Raw genomic sequence first — 21,529 nt, 5'->3', positions numbered from 1 at the left:
TGTTATGTTATTTATACAGAAATATTTTATAACTGCATGCGAGACGGTGTGTGTGTGCATGTGTGCGTGCGTGCGTCGGTCGAGAGAGAGAGAGAGAGAGAGAGAGAGAGAAAGAGAGATGGAAACTGTTGCTAAACCATAGATGAGAAATCCTGTTTCTCTTTCCCAGATTACTCAGCTGAAGATCGATCATAATCCCTTTGCCAAAGGTTTTCGAGACACCGGAGCAGGAAAAAGAGAAAAGAAGTAAGTGGTTTAATTTATTCTTCTCTTATCAAATTATCGCACTGCACCCAAAGATAATCTCATAAAATAATATTTTATTGCTCAACGAAACTGCTTTGAGTCTTGTCATCCGTTCTGTAGGAGGGATATAAATTCTCTACGTATTGGGAGATCGAAAGGTATTTGATGATGCAATACCTGTTGGATCGCAATTATCATAAAGAAGCTTTCTTTGTTCAGCCTTATACGAGGATTAGTCAGGGGTGCCGCCCCTTTTTTCTATTTTTAATGGTTCTGTTGCGTAATGACAAGAAACTCTTCTCTTCGAGAATACTACATCCAGCTTTGTGTGTGTGTGTGTGTGTGTGTGTGTGTGTGTGTGTGTGTGTGTGTGTGTGTGTGTGTGTGTGTGTGTGTGTGTGTGTGTGTGTGTGTGTGTGTGTTTTATATTCCTCGGATTTGAATTTAGATTTTTAAAATCAAATACAATAAAGAATCATTTCTTAATGAATTTGATAAAAAAAAAAAAAGGTATCCCGAAAAAACAAGCAAATGATCTCATTTATTGCAGCGGAACCTAGAAAATATTTGGTTGTTTCGTAACAGAATAACGATGGTTAGTTGAACCAAATTTGCGTTTACTGCATAGTTGAATGCGGAATGTATCGGACTGAACTACGTGCCCTCATTCTGTACTTGCATTTCCTAAATTCATCATGGCGAATAAGTACATGTACTGTGATTGGCTAACAGCGATGACACTAATGAAAAACATTATTTGCGAATTCTGTAAAACGATTAATGGCTGCATGTGAATTCTTTACCGAGTAGAGCAACGCATCTGATTGAGGTCTGTTTCAGGACTAACAGACAATGCGCATATATTTTAAACATAAAGAACTTCTGTATTATTCTTGCTTTAACATGTCCATTGCCAATCACGTGATATCGCGTGATGCGAGTTCTCACCGTTCGGCCGATCATGCGTTATCGCGTTGACGTCGCTAACTAAATAAAAAAATTAAAAAAATTTGGCCACCACACGAAATTCCAATTTTCAGCTTGGCAATGAAAGTGTTAAACATGGAAATATCATGCTACCCCTCTCTCTCTCTCTCTCTCTCTCTCTCTCTCTCTCTCTCTCTCTCTCTCTCGGTGTCAATTAATCTATTAAGATGACTTGGTGCAGAGTCGATAACATACTGAAATCTCCAGACGAGTGGAATGTCTTGAATCATAATGAGGAGGAGATTGCATGCATCGTCAAATTCCACAAATTGCAGAATTGCTGGCATGTTTGGTTTTAAAAAAATACATTTCAAGCCAATAATTTAAACTGCCATTTCGACCAACACATACACAAGCCATTCGTATTCTAGACACCCAATGCAAAAGGTCTGCAATATTTCAACGTTAGTCTGATATTTGTCTTCACTTGCCATTCTATAAGGCAGATCGGATACAGAACTTCTTGTATGTCTTTATTTCAACGCCATCTCGTAATAAAATTCGAAAAACTGTGGCAGTCCAGAAATGTGTTGGCTGCATTTGTTTCTTTAGGAAGATGATTTGCTTGATTCGATATTCGCAATGGACTAATAACAGACATCCTGGAATGCAAAATACTGCGATCCTGCTTGCTTCTGTATAATCTGCCAGATAGGCATGTTTATTTGAGAATGATATGAAGCTGTTATCTATGCCGAGTGGCTGATGGCATCGACCAATAGGTGTGTGAGTTCGAATCCCACTGTTGCGTGGATATTTGTGAGTGTCTTTAGGAGAGTGATGGATTTAATCGTCTGGTGGTTTCCCACCAGACGATTAAATCCATCACTCCTAAACTTGGCTACTTGGCTAGATAATGGTTATCTAGCCCTTATCATGCTTTCGGTCCATGTGTTGGATAGGTTTAAAACATTTTGTTGAAGTTATTGTAATATAAAATGGACTAAATATTCCCAAGGTAATATAAATGGCGTTTATGCACTATTCAGTCATAGCACTCATGTCAGACATACCAAAGGTAAGACACTCGTGAGGTATTCCCGGAACCTCGAGACTTCAGTTTCCCGGTGTATCGAAGCTACTTTGCAGTTGTTCAACATGCAATTAATTGACCGCTCTAATAAGCTGGTCACTCAGTCCACTTGTTTTAAACGAAAAAAGGGAATACTGAGTCTGTTTTTGTCATCGTCATCATCATGTATATCAAGGATTTAGGCCTAGCATGGCCTGTTCCGGCCTTAGAAGTCATCGTTGAATCGTTTAAGAGGCCGTCCTGGTTTTCTTTTTCCTAATGGCTTGTACTTTAAGGCTTGTTTTGGTAATCTTTCTGTTTTCATTCTTTGAACGTGTTCCATCCATCTACGGTTATATTTTTTAGTTTTTTCGATTACTGGTTCTTGGTTTAATTCTTTCATAATATCTTCGTTTCTCTTGTGATCAAATAGGGCATACTTGGCAGTTTTTTCTCATAAACTTCATTTCTGCTGTTGTTAATCTTTGTTTGTCTTTTTTTTTATTGTCCAGATTTTGCTTCCATACATTAAGACCGGTAGGGCTAATGTATTGTATACTTTTAGCCTGGTTTGTTTTTGAACTAGGTTTGGTTTAAATATAGAGTTAATTACACCTGTTATTTTTAAATATTTAGCAACTTTTACGTTTATATCTTTTTCATTTTCATAAGTGACCATACATCCTAGGTAGTTAAATGAATTCACCTGTTCTAAGATCTTGTTATCTATTACTATCTTAGTTCTTGATGGATCTTGTCCTTTAAAGGCCATAGTTTTTGATTTTTCTGTTGATATTATCATACCATAATCTTTGGATATCTCATTTAGATCTAAAATAGCTTTCTGTAAGTTATCTTCAGAATTTGTTATTTGGTCGTCGGCAAAGAGGAGAGTGTTTAAGTCAACTGTAGGAGAAAGTTTAATTCCTTGATGTAAATTTTTATTCCATTTTATTATTATTTCATTTAAGTAGATATTAAAAAGAGTTGCTGAGAGGGGACATCCCTGCCGGACCCCTTGATTTATCTCTCTCGTATATGATAGCTCGTGATTTAATCTTATTTGTATTTGATTATTTTCATATATACTTGTGATAGCTTTTAGGATATTATTTGGTATTTGTCTTTCTTTTAATATGTTAAATAATATGTTTCTTTTAACTTTGTCAAATGCTTTTTCAAAGTCAATAAATGCAATATGTGTTTCTAAATTGTATTCTCTTCTTTTCTCTATTATTAATTTTAGGCAAAAGGCCGGGTCTCTGTTTTTGTACACAGAGAAATGCTGGTATCGAGGCATTCATAATCGTTTATAGCCATATTGTAATTTAGCCCACTTTTCTGGGAAACGAGATTTTGGTACACCAAACAATTTATTTCAGATGACATGATTTATTTCACAACATGATCTGAAGCACCAACCAATCGATGCCAAAACCAAGCTGATAGTTGCGAATGATGGGAGATGGATCTCATCGCCCAGTTCAACATCACCGCTCTGCTTACTGGAGGCCTGAAGTGGCTTGAAAAAGTTGCATATTTGTTCTCTAGAAAGACCAAACATCGTACTGATCTTCAAGTCATAATAATAATGTTACTGATGTACTACAGGCTAACGACTTTTCGTGGGTGGTTCACATTAAAAAAGATGTGGAGTTACTGACCTGAGTATGCATATCAAGTATAAATAATAATTATATTAGCAAAGATAAGGAGAATCCGTAGGTCAGTCAGTATAGACGAAGCCCTTTGGTTGGAAAGACCTGGGTTCGATTCCCGTCAGTGACGTGAGGAACCTTTATTTGGTCTCTTTCGACTAAAGGTGAGTTTATCCCAGGTAATTCGGGTTGTTCATCCCTAGAACAGACAAACCGGCCCCTTGAACACACACGAATACAGTCATAAAATATACTACTGCAAGGAAGGTAACAGAAATCCACCTTGCTCATAATCATCTCCCTAGTATGGTGGCATCGATCACCAGCCGTATGGCTGAGGAAATAGTGTAGGATTGGATCAAATATAATTTTGTTCCATTTTTTCATTAACTTTAATTTAGATCCTGTCTGTTACGTCCAAACCTAGAAGATTATGAAGAGAAAATTAATCAGTACAAAATAAATTAGATATCTATTCTGGTTCATACTAACAACATTCAATTGGAAATGAATGTTTCTTGCATCCTAGAAGGTGATAGAAATCAAGTTCTTATACGATTGAAACCAAACAGTACACTCATTCTTCTGACTTTCGTTATTTGGCAACAAACAAACAAACAATATATATATATATATATATATTTGTGGGAAGTGAATTATTCGGGCAAAATTCTCTTAAATGTTGGTAATAATGAAACCTATTACTCGACAAGTAATTATAGAAATATAAGTAATCGTATTAATATAGAAATTTTATAATTGTCTATAAGTATTTTATAATTCATTTCAATTAAAAAGTGTGTTATTTTTTATTGAACGAAAGAAACAACACACCATCCTATCAGCTTGAAATAATTCAAGCTGATATCTGTGCATTTAATTCACCCTTTCCCAACTGATCTAACACAAATAAATCATCTCTTTTTTATATCGAACTCAAAGGATTTCAATAAATATCAGTTAAAGGACAAATGAAAAACTTTGCGGAGAATTCAGAAAACGTAAATTATATATAATTAAAACCCACGCTACATGAATAACAAAACAATAACTGGGCTAAAAATGTGTAGACTTAACACAGAAGTAAAGGTGTATTTGGAATCCTTAGTATTCCATTCATCTAAACCTTATTTATTAACACGTAGGTTATTTCTAATACATTACATATTTAACTGTAACATAATATAGTTTATCCTTTCGATAAATTCAAAAATCTTGAAAATAATTTTAGTTTAAAGCAAAATATTACTTAAATATCGAACTTCTGATATGTAAAGTAGATTGATTTGATTTTTTTTTTTTTTTTTTTTTTTTTCATTTCTGCTAATTTTCGTGGGTGGAAGTTGCATTAATATAACTGCCATAACCATTCTCCCCTGCTCTGCTGACCCCATCCAACGCCTCCCCTCTCCACACCTGCACATTATTGCAACATTCAAGAGAGAAATCAATACAACGACCTCGGAATATATGATATTAAAAAAAATAGTTCTACTGTTTCTTTTTATGTGAATCCTAGCAAGACAGGTTATAAGCCTACAGTAGACTGCTTCCCTAGCAAATAATATTCTAGAGGCTTAACAGTTGTTAGCTATTCACATTTGACCTGACTAGACGCCATTTAGTTACTCCTTACCCCATAAGATTTTGGAAGTGAACGCTTCAGCTAGAAGAATTGGTAGATTCTCTTTCCACACAAAATGTGCACGATAATCTCAAATATCCACGCAGCCTCATCGCTGGAAAGCGAATGCGCTAACCACTCGGCCTGCTTGGTTGGCGTATGGTTAGCGAGTGGTTAGAGACTTAATCTGCAACTTTATTTCGAACGACTTCAGGCCTTCAATAAGCAAAGATGGCTTTTCACCGGTGAAATTTATATCCCACTCGCAATAAGGGATGTAAATCAATTCCAAGGCGATCAAATAAATGACTTCGTGTGGGTGGACAACCAATACTTCCTTAACGAAGAACATTTCTCACACCTATCAATCGATAAAGTTATAATTTGAAGAAATTATTTCAATAAAAATTGAAGGAAATTATTTTTTAATGAAAAATATTTTTTATAAAAATATAATATAAAAAATAATTGCCTTTTATTAAAACATTTTTACAACAAATACATCCTCGAGTTTGTGAGGAAATTTGGGGGAATTAAATTGTATTGGATTAAACTCAAAGGTTCTGATTTCTCGTTGGAGCTTGGTAGTTAAGCACCTTTACTTCCGGTAAGCACTGAGGAAAGCTGATTCTTGCATTGCAGTTTAGTCGTGAAACGTTTTACTTGCAGTATTGCAATGTTTTTATCTAATAACTTATGAACAAATCAAGGAAATGGAGAGAAACTCTTCGTGTTTGTATCTCCTGTAAAGCGTACTTCCAGGTGACGTGCTGCTCGGTAGTCGAATCCCAAACTGTTGCTCATATAGAAGAGGACGGATCCAACTCGCATTCTAATTTAATCAAATTATCCGAAGTTGAAATTGCTCAATGTCTCGGAATCAGGAGCCAAATGGAGTATAGAAAGAACAAGAAGAGGCTGAAGTCCTCTTGTTATTATTACGGTGCTAATTCCCCATTGAATTAGCACCCGTTAAACATCTCAAGAGGTAGGAGATTCTTATTCGGTAAGTATCCTGAAAAGTGACATCCGATGGATGGAAATTTCACAAACTTTGAGCTAAAGATCTTGGCCAAACGGAGTATCCCGTTGTACCATAAAGGCATTTAAAGGTATTTATTGCAAACATTCTGGGATCGGATCTCGTACCTCAAATTAAAATGTTCTTTTGAGGCGAAGCGAGACTAATATTTGCCCTTGGTTACTTCATCAAACCGCAGTCTAGCTAAGAAGTAAAGTCGTTCGATTTTTCGATTAAGATTTTCTATTACATCCAGAAGAACTACAGATCTGTTCACTCACCATTCACGAATCTTTAAAGAACGCGTCTGAATTTAAGTTATCCGCGCTTTTTCAACGAGACGTTTCGAAAGATAATTTGAGAAGAAAATGCACTGAGGTGAGTGAAGGATGACAATGAAAATGTGACTAGAACCCTTAAAGTTTCCTCTCATATTTCAATAAAATCTGATTTATGAGGAATTCTTCAATAAAAAGGAAACCACAAAAGTGTAGAAAAACACGTCGCAAAAAATACAACGAAGGTGACGAAGAATTTTCACCAACCATAAACAGAAGCCATAAAGTAGCCAGATTTTTCCCTTCGAGTTGAGTGCGCTCGAATAACTTAGCATTCGTCAGCGATATGAGCAAGAAACGCTTCTGGATTCTTGCAAAGCAAAGAAGAAAAAAACTGAGAGGGCAACAAAAGGAAACTCGACAAGTGTTTCTGCTTGAGAAGCTAATTTTTGCTCAAGTTACTTCATAATAGAACGTGGCACAACACTTGCTAATATTGACAACAAAATGATTAAGTCCGTATCGACAACAAATTAGTCGGGCTGCCCTAAACACGCTACATTCAGAGAGCGGAGCAAAAGATTAACTTCGGAAGGGGCCATCGCCATTATACGCAATTCCCTTTCTAGTCAGATGAATGTAGTGGATTCGACTACTACACCTTCTTTTTGTCCAAAAACTACTTTAAATAAAAATGAGTTTTTAAGAACCACTGAAGCCGGTTTTGCTCAAACTGTTTTGATTATTAAATTAACAACATGGATTTAATCTTGCGAGATTCTCCGTGGCTCAGTCAGTAGCAACGATTCCTTTTTGTTGGAAATATCTGCTTTCGTTTGAGGTAATAGTAAGGAAAGATTTTTAAATTGAAGCTTAATCAGTCAGTCTGATATGGAGGTGGAAGCCTTTTCCTCCCAGACTATGTCGCAAAGCAGTCATACCGGCCAGAGGATCGGCAGCCCATGGATACAGCAGGCCAGATGAAAGCGAAATTATTCCGTAATGACAAAACAATGAGCCTGACGCATTAAAGGGAGAATGAGACGGGATCCATTTTACCGTCCGTTATTTAAATAAACCTGACTACGTTAGTTGTCAGCTTGAAAATGAAAAATCATTTCCAGAAACGTTGCTCAGCACTTAATGATTTCGGAGAAGTTTGTCCGAGTCTCACAAAATTTCATATTTCTTGGTTACACACGCACGGCATTCATTTGGATGGCGAATACATCAGAAAAACCCGCGAAAATGTTTTAAGAATTACATTAAAATAGCTTTTCTATATAAAAACCTATTTTTTAAGACCGGAGTAATGCACAAAATGCTCAGAATCGTGTAATTCAACCAGTAAGTGCAATTAAGTATAATAGTGGAATATTAAAAATATAAAAATGAATTTATAAATTAAATATTGTATACTCAACACGTGTATTAAATATGACCCGAATGAAACGCAGAAAAACCTAAGGGAATGCAGTTAGTAGTGGTGAACATCTTGGCTAACGCCAGTGCAATACGTAAATGCCAGTAATTAATGTCATAGTTTAGCCGAATATCGGCCAGTCACTGACCGACGACTATTAAAGAATCACCAACGTTGAAAGTGAACTGCCACTGCGATTTCTATTGTAGGTTGGATGTAGAGCACTTTTGTTCAACAGATACGAGCAAGACAAAACTGAAACTGCCTTTAAACCCAATGAACAGCAAAACCTGCAAAAATAAAGGACTACAAAACCGTCCTTTTTTTTTACACCTTTCTCATACCCTCTCAAGATACTTCTACAGGTTTCATGCTTCTAATGATTTCGAAAAAGAGTCGTTTATTTACGCCATACCTCTAGTTTGGTTCCACTTTTCCGATCCTTTCAATATATTTCAACTACATCTGGAACAGCCGTTGCTCTTAACCTTCCCTGAAACTTTTTTTTTTTTTCTTTAAAAAAAAAAAAATAAATAAATAAAATGGAGAGAGGTCATAGACGATGGATCTTACATTTGATAGATATCACTACGGGTCGCCCCACACTCTTCATATGACAAAATGATTTAACCCACCTCGTCTATATGTAAGAGATATTATCTGATATGTGCATGTATATTGATCTCACCATCCCCTAAAAAGCATTTATAAAGTTCTTTACGTCCCAGATGGGATTTGAACCCGGGTCTTTCTAATGAAAGAGCAAATGTCGTAATATATAATACTGGAATTCACAGACATTAGAATTTCATATAACTAAAGGAGAAGTTTGACCTTGGTCTCTCTTTTTTACGGCAACCTAACCCATAAAGATTATAAAACAAATACACATTTAACACACTGTGAGGAAGGGGTAAAGATTAAATAATTTAGGACCTTCGCTCTATAAAGTAAGGAAGGAACTTTTGCAAGCCGCATAACACTTGCAACGAACAAGGTCACGGCCTCACCGATCAACGAAAATCACCTACGAGCTAAAATTAATATTCACAAACATATATCGCACAGTGGCATTCGAGCCGGTAGTCAGCATAAGTTCAACAGAATACGGAGACGCTGTTCAGTGCCCCACTGCTTCGAAACAAGGCTATACGAAGCCCAAGGTAATGGAGAAAATCATTAACAGTCAACTTTTTCACCAGCTGGAAGCCCAACCAGTTAATCAATGATTAACTGCTGCGCTCCCAGCTGGTGAGGTGACACCTGCATTTTAATGATGAAGCAGCGGAATTCCTACTTGGATTCCGCCCACAAAATCCACAACAGATCCGTTATCCTACATCATGTAATCTGGACACGTGCCACGATATTTCTTGGAGACATCCCTGAAGTCGCTCTTCACAATTCTTGAAATTTGTATCGTTTATGACATAATAGGTTTAATCGACAAACTGCTTCCTATGGTGTGATTTTTTTTTTCATTTCCACCCTTACTATTTGGATCACCACCTTTCTCTCTATATAAATCGAGCCACACGGCAACGCCTCTTCTGATTTCGATACCAACTGAAAAATGCTGATCCGTATATGATGTCACAGACCTCAAATCTTGTTCATAAATTTTATGACCTAAAATTACTCCGTACCTCCTTAATCCTTTCAAGACAACCTCGTTAACTTCAATGCCAGCGAAACAGAGTCGTGTATTCTTTCCCTCCAGACAGATCTCAAGCAGCGCTTCATAATATCTAGAAGCCACCTAGAAGCTATCTTTCATAATACGGCTAACTTTCCTCCGTTCTTTCTTGCACAGCATCCTTTCATCCGCAGCCTTCCTGTTTCATTTTCTCACGAAGAAGTTATACCACTCTGTAAATATTCCAAATTCTTCCCATCTGAAAATATTGTCTCCAGATTTAGTGTATCATCAAAACACCTTGCTAAAATGTTGATGATATCCACAAGGAGGCAGTTCAGTAAACTAATGATCCCTAATTTATTCTTTCATTCCCTTAACTATTATTTCACAAATATATTACTTCTGACATAGACCTTTGCCACAGCTATCGAGCCCCTCTCTCTCTCTCTCTCTCTCTCTCTTTCACTCTCTCTCACTCACACACACGTGTGTGTGTCGTGAAAGAAAGATTTGCGATCTAAGTGAGCCCAAGAGGAAAAGTGATGTTATATCATCCGAGCTTCTCGATATTATGAAAGGTGACGTGAGATTTATTTTGTGGGATAATAAGACAAGATTGTGTTTTGCAAGCATCAAAGTTAACTAGGTTGCTTTGAAAAGGGTTGACCATGACAAGGAAAGGAGTGATTTGATCCTAAAAATTATGGATAAGATCCGAGATAAGTCTATATAAATATTCTGTCTTAGAATACTTTTTTCAGTCAGTCAAAGAGGATCCTATTATTGAACCTCTTGGAAAATATTTCAATACAGCAGACACCATTTCAATTGTATTATAGTAGGGATTACTGAATACAGATGTGTGTGTGTGACTTAATAATTAATTTTACTAAACATCTCGAACGTTATGTAACAATGTAAAAGGTAGTTATTACCTCACCCGAAAGCGGACCTTCGCATCACCTTCAGCTAGCGTCAGTAATACAAATCTGCATAGCTTTGTATGTAATCGTGACTTTAAAATTCCAGATTCTTGATTGAGTTGAAACTGCTTCCACACCTCGTGAGGATTAATCCACAGTTTGTTACACAAACTATCTCTTTCTTCTCTATGTCTCTTCTTTACACACGTTTTGTTATTGTTCGTCCATCTCCCCCCCCTCAAACCCTGTAAAATCTCGACTCCCAGTTACTCGCAATCCCAATTAGCACGCTAACTTCGAACTCCTTTTCAGTTACTGCAATCTGCAGGCATGTTGTGCAATGGGCACTGCAACTTCTCTCTTCTGGGTTAAATGCATTTCCGCTTAGTGCAGCCAATGTAGGATATTTCAAATAAAAGAAGAAACTCAATGTTCATCATCTGCATTTTTTACTAATGTCAAAAAATCATTTAAAAGTCCTAGGAAATGATCGTCATATCCACGAGGAATTGATTATCAAGCTTTCGATATGCACAGATTTGACCGACTGCATTAAGGAAGTATTTTAAAATAGTAAGAAAAAATTGCTGAGTAGCAGCTTTTGTATGCAGCACAAATATAAATTTTCAGTACGGGGGAGAATGTGGATCTAGAACAGATTCCATTAAAAAGGGTGAGGATTAGGTTTGCTTATATTACACGTCAGTCTTGTAATGTATAAGGTCATTTCGGAAATAGTTTATGAGATTCTGATGGGACGGTGTAAATACCGAAGAGGGATTCATTACTGTATCTTAATTTCAATAAAGTTCATCATTTCTTAAATACCCGCAAATTAAGAAAATTAATTCGTGAAAGTACACTGATTTCCTCTTTTGGAATGACAAAAAAACTATCGGGCTCGAAATTTAACAGAAATAGCACTTCTTCTTTTTATTATTCTTTGAAAGAAACTTGCATATCTTCTGTATAGATTTCTTTTTCTTGTAAGAGTTGCCTGAAGCTGGTAATGAAACAAAAAGTGAACTTTCGTAGTCTTGCACCAGGCGATGAAAATAGTTTATTTCCTAAATCTCTAACTGGTAAGTTATGAATGGTTCTGGGGATGGATTTAACGAATTTTATGCACCAAAATGTCATAGAAATCATGCAAAACCTCTCACCGAATTCAAACAATATGGATGTTTAGAGGTGCTCATCTTCTACTCACATCATATCAGATACACCTCATTGAGGAACTTTCGTGTAAGGTTGGCTACCCTTTGTTTCACTGCTATATATTTGATGACTTTCTTTGTACTCACCGTCGGTTGCGCATGCGTGATTTGTGAGGATGTCCTGCACATAAAAACTTAATGGCTGTCTACAAGTACTGTCTGTATAAATGGGAGGAGGAGGAGGAGGACGAGTCTTCCCCACGCACAATACATATAATTGGGGCTATTCTTGACTATAACAATACAATAAACGTAAACATGGGGGTTAACAACAGGGCCAGTCCATCTTACACGGATCATTTTGCGGTGTTTTTGACCAATAAGACCATTCTCGAACAACACAAGTTAGAGAGAGAGAGAGAGAGTCTCCCAAATGGGTTTAGCGGTAATGGAGCGGATCTCCATCACATCAAATTCACCAACTTTATAAAGTTTTTAATCGACTTTATTTTTTGTCAACTGCTCGTGCAGTTATTTGAAGCTGTGTGGCGAAACAGCTGGGCAATCATCATTTAGGGGAGCTACTGACCATGGGAACTTGAACTTCCTGCCCCGCCATAACGAGCAGCCATTGATGGGCACCACTTTTCGTGTAATTGACCTCTGAGACTTCGTAATGGGTTAACGTTACGGGAAACGTTGATAAAAACGCGGAGAAAGCACAAGAGATTAACCACAAAGAGATTAACGTTATGGTCTGGCTCTACGGTCACTGATGCGTTGGATTATGGGAACTAAGGTGCCACTTAATGGCTACTTGTGTCGTTAAACCGACAGCCGGATGAGAAACTCCACTCGGAGTTTTCAGCTTCTTTCCATTTTTCACCGAAAATAAAACCGCAACCAACGGACAGCCCAACTTCACAGATGGTCGAACTTTTCTTTGCTTGCTTCATTATTGAGAAGTTTAACTTCTGTATGGAACCATCTAAAAATCTTTCTTAAACAGTCAAGATTCAGGATGCCACAGTCTACAAATAGCATTTTTGAACCTATCTAGGCCATTCTTATAGTTAAAATTCTTTATCAGTGTAGTTCTAAACAATCCCTGTCCAGCATGTCTAATAAACAGCACTCTATATGCACTTATACAAATAAGCTGATATAGAAGCAATTTATCAAACACCTTCTTTATTCGGAGATCGCACACGTGCATAGCAAATTAACTCCTAATTTCTTATGCCAACGCTCTTAGCCGCATTTGAACATGTGGATGTTAGTACTTTCTCTACGCATTCCCCACATCTGAGGCTGATTAGGAGCAAAGTAGATATTGTGTGTAGTTCTTCTTGGACGGTCGCTGTTGTCTTGCTCATGCCAGTAACCTTGTATTACTTTCTAACCGTCGGGTGTAACCTACTTCGCCCACTAGAGGGCGGCAACACGTGCTAGACAAAGAATAAAGTCTCTAATGCGTCCACACAAACACACACACACAGAATAGCAGCGTCTGTGTTCCAGTATAGCGTAGCGTGACGTAACAGAGGCGGAGACGGCCAACAGAGAAAGAGAAGGGGATGTCAGGGTTTCTATGATTGAAGGTGGGCTTAATGTTTAGCCAGAGGAAGTAGTTAGTGCGCGAGGAAGGGATATAATTTCGGAAGGCGGACTCTGTTGTCCATGCAGTACCTGGGAAATGGTGTAATTGCTTGTTGAGCAACATTGCAAACATAGAAATTGGTCATTAGCTAGTAATTAAGTTCTTTTTCCTGATTATACATCCGCTAGACGTCTTCTTCCAGTAGGATCCAGAGGCAATCACATGATAGCCTTGCCACAACAATGGGATCCTTTTCCCACAAACAAAGCGGGGATCCCAAAGTTTCTGAGACTGGTAAGTTTCCTCCCACGCTTCAAGAGTTCCTCCCTCTTCCATCATCGTCTTGAAACTAACACCAACAATTCTTCAAACTCCGCTCAACTCTCAATATTCTGAGTCAGCATTTTGGACTAACTGAAGGAAATACCTTCGATCAGTGCCAGCCATAATTAAGAAGTCCGGTAATAATGACGTGGGGGATTGATTTTATTACTGAGTACGGTGACACTACAACCCATTGCATCCATTCATGCTGATTGGTCGGATCTGTTCACTAAGAGCACGGATTCGATTCAGTAATGAATTATTTCCATTTCTATGACACACACACACACACACACACACACACACGACAAAAAATCTTATAGAAATAAAAAGGAAAGCCTGCAAAGAAAAAAAAATCAGAAAAACTAAAGATCCAACATGGCGGATAAATTCAGTTGATGTAAACTTGAAGGCGATCGTTAAGAATTCCCACGATTTCCAACAAGTGTCAAAACATCCACATCCTGCGAACAAATACCATCACTCATTAATTTTCTTGTACGAATGATGATGCTGGTATTCAATTCCTCCGGGATGGGGAATGAATGGCTACCTATATTTTAGGCAGGATTTTCAGTGGAAATACCAGACAGGGAAAGCTCTCCATTGGTTCTTTGAGTATCCGCAGTAAGCCTGTGTAAGTAAAATTCCGATTGCGATGTGGTAATAGCAGCTGGGAAGGACGAGTGACGAAGTAGGTTGTCACATCTCTCTTTAGCGGTCATGTGTTCTGTATGAGCGAAGTGACGCCGAGGAGGTTCGATATCAGGATACCATTTTCTATATTAATAGTGGAGGTTGGAACCCAAGTGGGCGGGGAGAGAAGCTACTATTCAAAATTAAAGGAGGGAACAGGAGTAGATGAGCTCCCAATCAAAGAAATACTGAGATCAAAACGTTGTAGCGTTTTGTTTTACTGTTTAAATAAGCGTTTAAATAATTTCATTAAGCCAAAGAAAATTAAAGCCACAAAGTCATGCAGATGATTATTGAAAGTGATAGAGGAAGACTGATGCTGGAACGTTGTCAGGAGGGATTCCCTTAGCAGGACGCTCTGTGCATTTATTTATTGCTATATCATAAGAAGTTCCTACGTCCGGATATATTATGGTGGATAACCATTTGTTGTTCCTCACAAAATGCACTTTGGCCACTTTGAATTCTTGATTTCTTGCATTTAAAACAAGTTTTTCCTTCAAAAGAGACCAATTCTTATCTTCAAGAGACATTCATGGAACTGCTATGAGACAGTGTATCATGTCTATAAATTGCGTACTCCTCTAGCTGGCTTGCTTGCTTAACGGGATGCTAAAAGCCGAGGTTTCTAGGAAGATCCTCCATATGAGACCGGCTAATTCGCCTTAGCTGAAAGCCATTATAAAATTTCATGTAGTAGATGGAACTCGAACCTAGCTCTTTCGAACCAACGGGTATTGTCCATACCAAACTTAGCTACTCATCATATGTCATTTTCATTACTTCGGAAGATTTTTTTAATTTATTTTTTGATCAAGTTTGATGTACAAACACAGAATTGGTCCTCACTGTCAAAACATATGAAATATGGCACGTGATAATAACATAACCTCAATGCACGAACAACACGCTGAATTAAACTTATCTGCATAAGCATAATTTGTCCGGACGTGCATTGCGCTATTACATAGCAGTACGGCTTACCAGGATAACAGCAACGACAGTCTCGATGCTTTATTCTTAAAAAATCAGACCCCCTTATCGCTGTGAATTCTCCATTGCCACCTGCGTAAAATATAAACGTGTTCATACTTTAACACTTTCATTGCCAAGCTGAAAATTGGAATTTCGTGTGGTGGCCAACTTTTTTTTATTTTTTTATTTAGTTAGCGACGTCCACGCGATAACGCGTGATCGGCCGATTGGTGAGAGCTCGCATCGCGCGATATCGCGTGATTGGCAATGAACGTGTTAAAACTCTGACACAAGCTCTCCGAACTACGGTGATTGTTTTCGCTTAGCTTAGTGTGTGTGTAGGAGGGGGGACTGTTTAAAGGATAAAATAAAAATTTATCTGGACCCCGTAGTAACGGGATGTTGGTTTCGAACCTTTCATGGACAGGCGTTTAATATTTTAAAAAGAGTAGAAAATGATTATGACTGATCGAGATATGATTTTGTTGTTATTCCGAGTGATTTACATTTTCGTTCATTTACAGTTTGCTGAAATAAGTAACACTGCAATACGCGTTTCAGAGAATTCTTAATAGCTCACATACCTCAATAGCGTGTATGTGCTGGCCACAATCACACCTTCTTCACATGAGTCGGATATTTTGGACCTTCGTTCTACCACCAGTTCGTGGGACACAGTGATGAGGCTAGTGCTCAACGTTCCAGTTGTCCAGATTACAGCGCGGTCCAGCCAAGGTTTTTCCACGTCATTCGCCTCAAACGTTCTTGCAATAGCACAAGCGGCATGAGCAATATTTCGTGTTGGAAGAAGCACAAGAACGTTCCCTAAAACTGTCAAAATGTAGGACATTAAATTATTCAGAATTGTTGTGTATTGGTCAGCGTTCTTCCTTCAAGGCAATGCAACTAAAGATACGGAATTTGGACAACGAGGCCTAAGTGAATATTTCATCTCCCCCAGAAAACTTTCCATTATTGTGGCGGAGGTGTAATGGCTACCTGTAGATTCTTGGATCATTCTTTTCAATTCCATCTCACAAATGGACGAGCAACTCGCATTTTTTCTATGACAGCATCTCTTTCGGCGACCGTGCATTCTCAACTTAACACTGATAGGAAGCAAACGTGCAGTGGGTGTAACCGTTTGCCTTGTCTTAGATAGCATTAATATATTCCCTGTGTGACGACAGATGTATGCTCTCAATCAGGGGAAGTCTTGGCTACTTAATTCAACATGGTATAAGTGGAAATAGGTAAAAGACTTCCCCTGATTTACAACGACAGAGCAAACCTCTGTTGAATGGTGGTTATGTAACGATAGTTCCTCGCTTGTCAGGTATGTGGAAGAGAATTTATTTTATTATTTATGTTTTGTCGGTTCCATTTCGTTTTGGTGTTAAGCATTAATGTGTTTCATTTCTGTGTTGAATGGTGAAGTGGATAAATGCGCTGTTTGTGTGTTTGTGGGAGTGCGTGCACAGTTGTGTTTATTTTCAGTACACTGAAGTTTGACTCTCTAAGAATGGCAGATTCTGTTGTGGTGTTTCCTGTAGTGATATTCACTGCTCCTTCTCCAGGCGGCAAGCATTCCTACTCTCCCAGCACCAAGACAGGTTACCTTCAAACTTACCGCACGACTCTACCGAATGCTCCAGCAAGACCGCTGCGGACGACGCAGATGACAGCAGCGAAGAAGACGAAGAAAAGGTGGATGTCGGAGGGGTGGCCGACCTGCGACCCGCATGCAGCTTGACAACGACATCTGGTGACCAAGAAGGTAAGCTTCCTAACTGCGATTAATTGGCTAAAATAGCGTAGTGTCGCAACGACAAAATTACTCGGCTCAGAACGTTGCTAAGCTATTCGAGTGTGAAGCCCCCGAGGACACACTTCAAATGGGACAAAGTTCCGACGAAGTAACACGAACATCTCCTCCTCCTCCTCCATTTAATATTTAACAATCCCTGCTTCACTCGTGTGTAATGTGCTAAAGCGTGTGTCCAGGGAAATGCACGCGCTTCCCTCTGATTCGCCTAAGTGACGATAGTCCTCTTTCAAACCGACTGGTTAAAAATGATCACCTTGAAGAGCACCTTAAATACTTAATAAAGAATCCGATACACTCGGTGCGGATATTTACAGACTTCTAACCCACCTCGTGACCAGCAGGTCTGTGACACCTCAAAAATGTTTGCTTCTTTATTTTAGACAGAGTCACAAAACAACTCGATTTTTAAACTTTCTACTTCTATAGAAACTTAATTACAACGATTTACAAATGCCTCTCGAACTGTGACCACTTCTCTGCATGTTGAGCTGTCCTTAGGCAGCAATCACCACAAGGCACAGTAGATGCAGACCTCGTGATATGCATCGATTGAACCGAGTACGCATGCCATAAATGCATTCTCATCGTTCTGTCATAAATTAGCGTGCAACAAATTCGCGCAAACTGTCTGGGATTGTTGCTGACTCATGTGATTAACAACAATCACAGATCCAAAATGTAGAATTACGGACCCTTTTCGCCTCGACGAAATAATTATTGAACACCACAGAAACACTCGTTAATTTCTGCTGGAAAATAAAGAGATTCAAAAGTATTTTCTTATTTCAGCAGTTCTCTGATGAGATCACAAACAAAGAAAAACATAATGCGAGGAATTCTCGTTTTTTTTTTTAATTATTTCGCATTTAACTAAAAGTGTTTAAAACTGACTGTAGAGAACAAGCTTATTTATGAAATATTTGAAGATTTGCTATGATGTCAGCATTTAAATTGAATCATGAGAATGTGAGTAAACATTCAAAATTTCTTTTTTTGCCAGCGAATATTCGGGAAATCATCCAGATGTGTTTTGTGCTTCGGTTTTCTCTCAAATTCAAATATCATAGTAGAAAAGCTTTGAGAATAAACATTATGAATGTTGTTATACCTCATTGCGCGTGCACACACACACACACACTTACTACAAAATGTTTGTTTGTTTAATTGTCGGAATGTCTGTAGACTCCTGTGTTTAATCGCATAATATAAGATTGGCGGCTCTAAATTGCAGGGAGATTCTGTTTTCTAAATTAGTAATAATAATTAATTATTAGAATTCATAATATTGGTAATAAAACACGCGCTATTTGCTAAGGACGAAACTGGAACCACCCAGAAGAGAAAACGAACTCGACACTTGAGTATTTCGGATATTTCTGGTTTGGCATATGGAACCAATTTCGAGTGGAGACTCTTCTTATCAACGCCGTGGAGCTTACGTAAGATTCGATTGGGCCTGTCTGGCTCTGCGCACTTTATGCTGTGGTAATCCGAACTTTAACGTATTAGTCCGTATATATTAAACACCAGCTAGCTGTACATAAATCGGATTAAGGAGTGTTCGTTTAAATCGCATTTAAACATAAAATCAAGTGAGTGCGGAGAATCAGCCCAGTTAAATTGACTACTTTTTATAATTATTATTATTATTAAGAAGCAGCTCTCTTTTTTAGCCGAAAATCCATCCCAGTGAGTTCAGATGTCATATTTGACTGTTCGTTTCATCTCGAATGGAGATGAAACGAACCTTCAATGACCGCTTTCTTCTCTTTAGGGACCGGTGAAAGCGGTCATTGAAGGTGTCACACGAAGATACTTTTAATATCACCGGCAGAAAGCACTTTAAAGAGTGGCTTTCGAAGTCGAGCTGCATTCACAGAAACTATTTTTTTAAAAAATGTCGTAGTTTCCCAATACATAATCAAATCAAGTTCTCTTTTTAAAATATAACTCTTTAGCATGTCTTCTTCCTAAAAGGTTTCGCTATTCTCTCCCCTCAGTTCCGGAGCACGGGACGCGAAGGAAAGAAACCTTGGACGAAGACAAATCAGGACCCGAAGTCTCCTCTCTGCAGGATCCACTGGGCGAAAGGACGCTGTCTCCCAGCGAAGCGACGCAGCATGCAGAAAGGAACAGAAACGCCAAAGACGATCACGACAGCGCGAGGGAAGACCACACACCTGAACAGTCAGGAGCCAACGTGACGGTATCTTCTTCCGTTCCGAACCCCCACCTGCTCCCATACATGTATCCCTCGGCGTTCTACCCCAGCGGGATGCAGCAGTGCCTACCTGGCATGTTCATGCCGGGGACTTCCACGGCCGTCACATCCCCTTATCCGATGTCATTCTTCAATTCCGCAGCCATCCCGAGTGCCTTCACCCAGTGCTCCTCCAGCCCCGCACTTTCGCAGGCGACTACGACTCCTAGCCTTTCACCAGGACACAACTTCTTCTTGAACGCTCACCTGGCGTTCGCCGCAACCCATCCCCTTTTGGCGCAGGGGTATTCCGCTCTGAACCACAGACTTGCCTCCGAGTCGTCGGGGGTGGTCGGTGAGACGACATCATTGACGAACAGACTGAAACAGCAGAGATTCTGGCCGTATCCGCTGCCCGTCACCAGTAGCCAAGTAGTGACCGCTTCCTTGCCGCTAATCGGACATCCCGAAAACAGGTCTCCTGTGTCGGGGTCTCCGTATGACACTCTGAACTCCGTCAGTCCCACCCATACGACGTTGAAGTGCACCGCCGGGTCTCCGACATCGGATGGCAGCAGTTCAGAGGGATCGGCTGGCCCTTCTTCGACATCCTCCTCCAGTGACCTGAAGAACATTGAGAACATGGTGAACGGGCTCGAGCGGCAGCAAGAACAGTTGGCTGCTGTCACCCTGTCGACGCTTAGTGATAAGTAAACTTCCCCCGTCACAGACTGTGTGCACGGGCCCAAGTTCACCCCTTTTCTGTTCTCCCTCCATACCTAGTCGGATGTTGATGTTTCCATGGAACCAACTGGAGAAGGCTGCTGCACGTGGTGAGTCATTTTATTTATTTATTTTATTTTATATTTTTATCGCCACAAACTGAGAGCACACCTTAAGTGACGTTTCCTTTGAAATCGTATGTGAGGGGTTTCTGGACGTTGTTGATTGTTAATATGTTTGGTTGGAAGGATATCGATTTACGGAAAACCCAGTTTTCTTCCAACGGAAAAGACACTCAATATTCTTGCCATGGTACGGGGTGAGGTATACTTCCTTTGACAGAGGTTAAAAAGTATATGAAGTAACTGGGAGTCTAAGAACTACATATCGAAGAAGCTGCAGATTGACCAGGGACAAAGCAAAAACCTTTTGCCATTAAAACATTGTATAAGGTCAAATTACGTGAAGATTGCAACCTGTAAGGGATGAGAAGTAAATATAAATGACTCGCAGACTTTTTTCTTGCGTGTTGTAAATAAGAGCACCCGACATTATTGATTGGTATAAAATTCTAAAAGTCCCTTCATCAAACTGCATGTAGAATGCCGCTGGGAGCAAGAAACCAGTTATCCCATCATCACTATTAACTTCTTAACTACTTGTTTCGCAACTCGACGAAACATAAGACTCTTGATGTAAATTTCACGATCCAGAGTGCTGCCTCTAAATTTCGAGGAAAGATTACACGAGGTTTTGTAATTCTGCTTTTCAGGCAAAATAGAAAGCAAGTCTCTTCACGAGTTTCCATTCACAGTTCCCGTTTTCTCTCTCTCTCTCTCTCTCTCTCTCTCCCTCCTAACAGTGAAATGACTGAAATCTCCCGTAGACGATCGTTTAGTAACTGGCTATGCTAATATGTTTGCTAATAGCTTGTCCAAATGAAGGTTTGATAAAATGCAAAGACTTCGGTATTGACTCCAATTAGGAACAACGACAAAAAGTATTCCTTGAATGAATCCTAAATGCAATTTCTTGCAGTGGCCCAGTCAGCACAGAGAATGTACCTATAAGATTACAAACTGTGTAAATGTGTCTAGATGAAGCATAGCATTGACTAGTACATTAGTAAATTATTATCATTATCTGCTAAAAGGAAAGATATTCTAGACAAGCGTGTCATTAGCTTTCAAATCAAGTTCTAGTCAGCTTGCTTAA

The 21,529-nt window shown here is 38.9% G+C and overlaps 1 protein-coding gene across 1 annotated transcript in view; it reads left to right on the top strand.

The window, feature by feature from the left end:
• Positions 1-20,305, top strand: part of LOC150107825 (uncharacterized) — a 73,994-nt gene extending 53,689 nt beyond the window's left edge. Inside the window, exons 4-6 of the mRNA XM_090392194.1 lie at positions 170-246; positions 17,117-17,340; positions 19,350-20,305. Coding sequence (XP_090248320.1) covers positions 170-246; positions 17,117-17,340; positions 19,350-20,305 — 1,257 coding nt within the window. The remainder of the gene's footprint in view (positions 1-169; positions 247-17,116; positions 17,341-19,349) is intronic.
• Positions 20,306-21,529: the final 1,224 nt, after the last annotated feature.

This window comes from Typopeltis vanoorti, chromosome 4 (assembly GCF_054136105.1).
Source record: "Typopeltis vanoorti isolate ZY-2024b chromosome 4, IOZ_Tvanoo_1.0, whole genome shotgun sequence".
Taxonomy (NCBI): Eukaryota; Metazoa; Arthropoda; class Arachnida; order Uropygi; family Thelyphonidae; genus Typopeltis; species Typopeltis vanoorti.
This window is presented reverse-complemented; position numbering and strand designations above follow the sequence as displayed.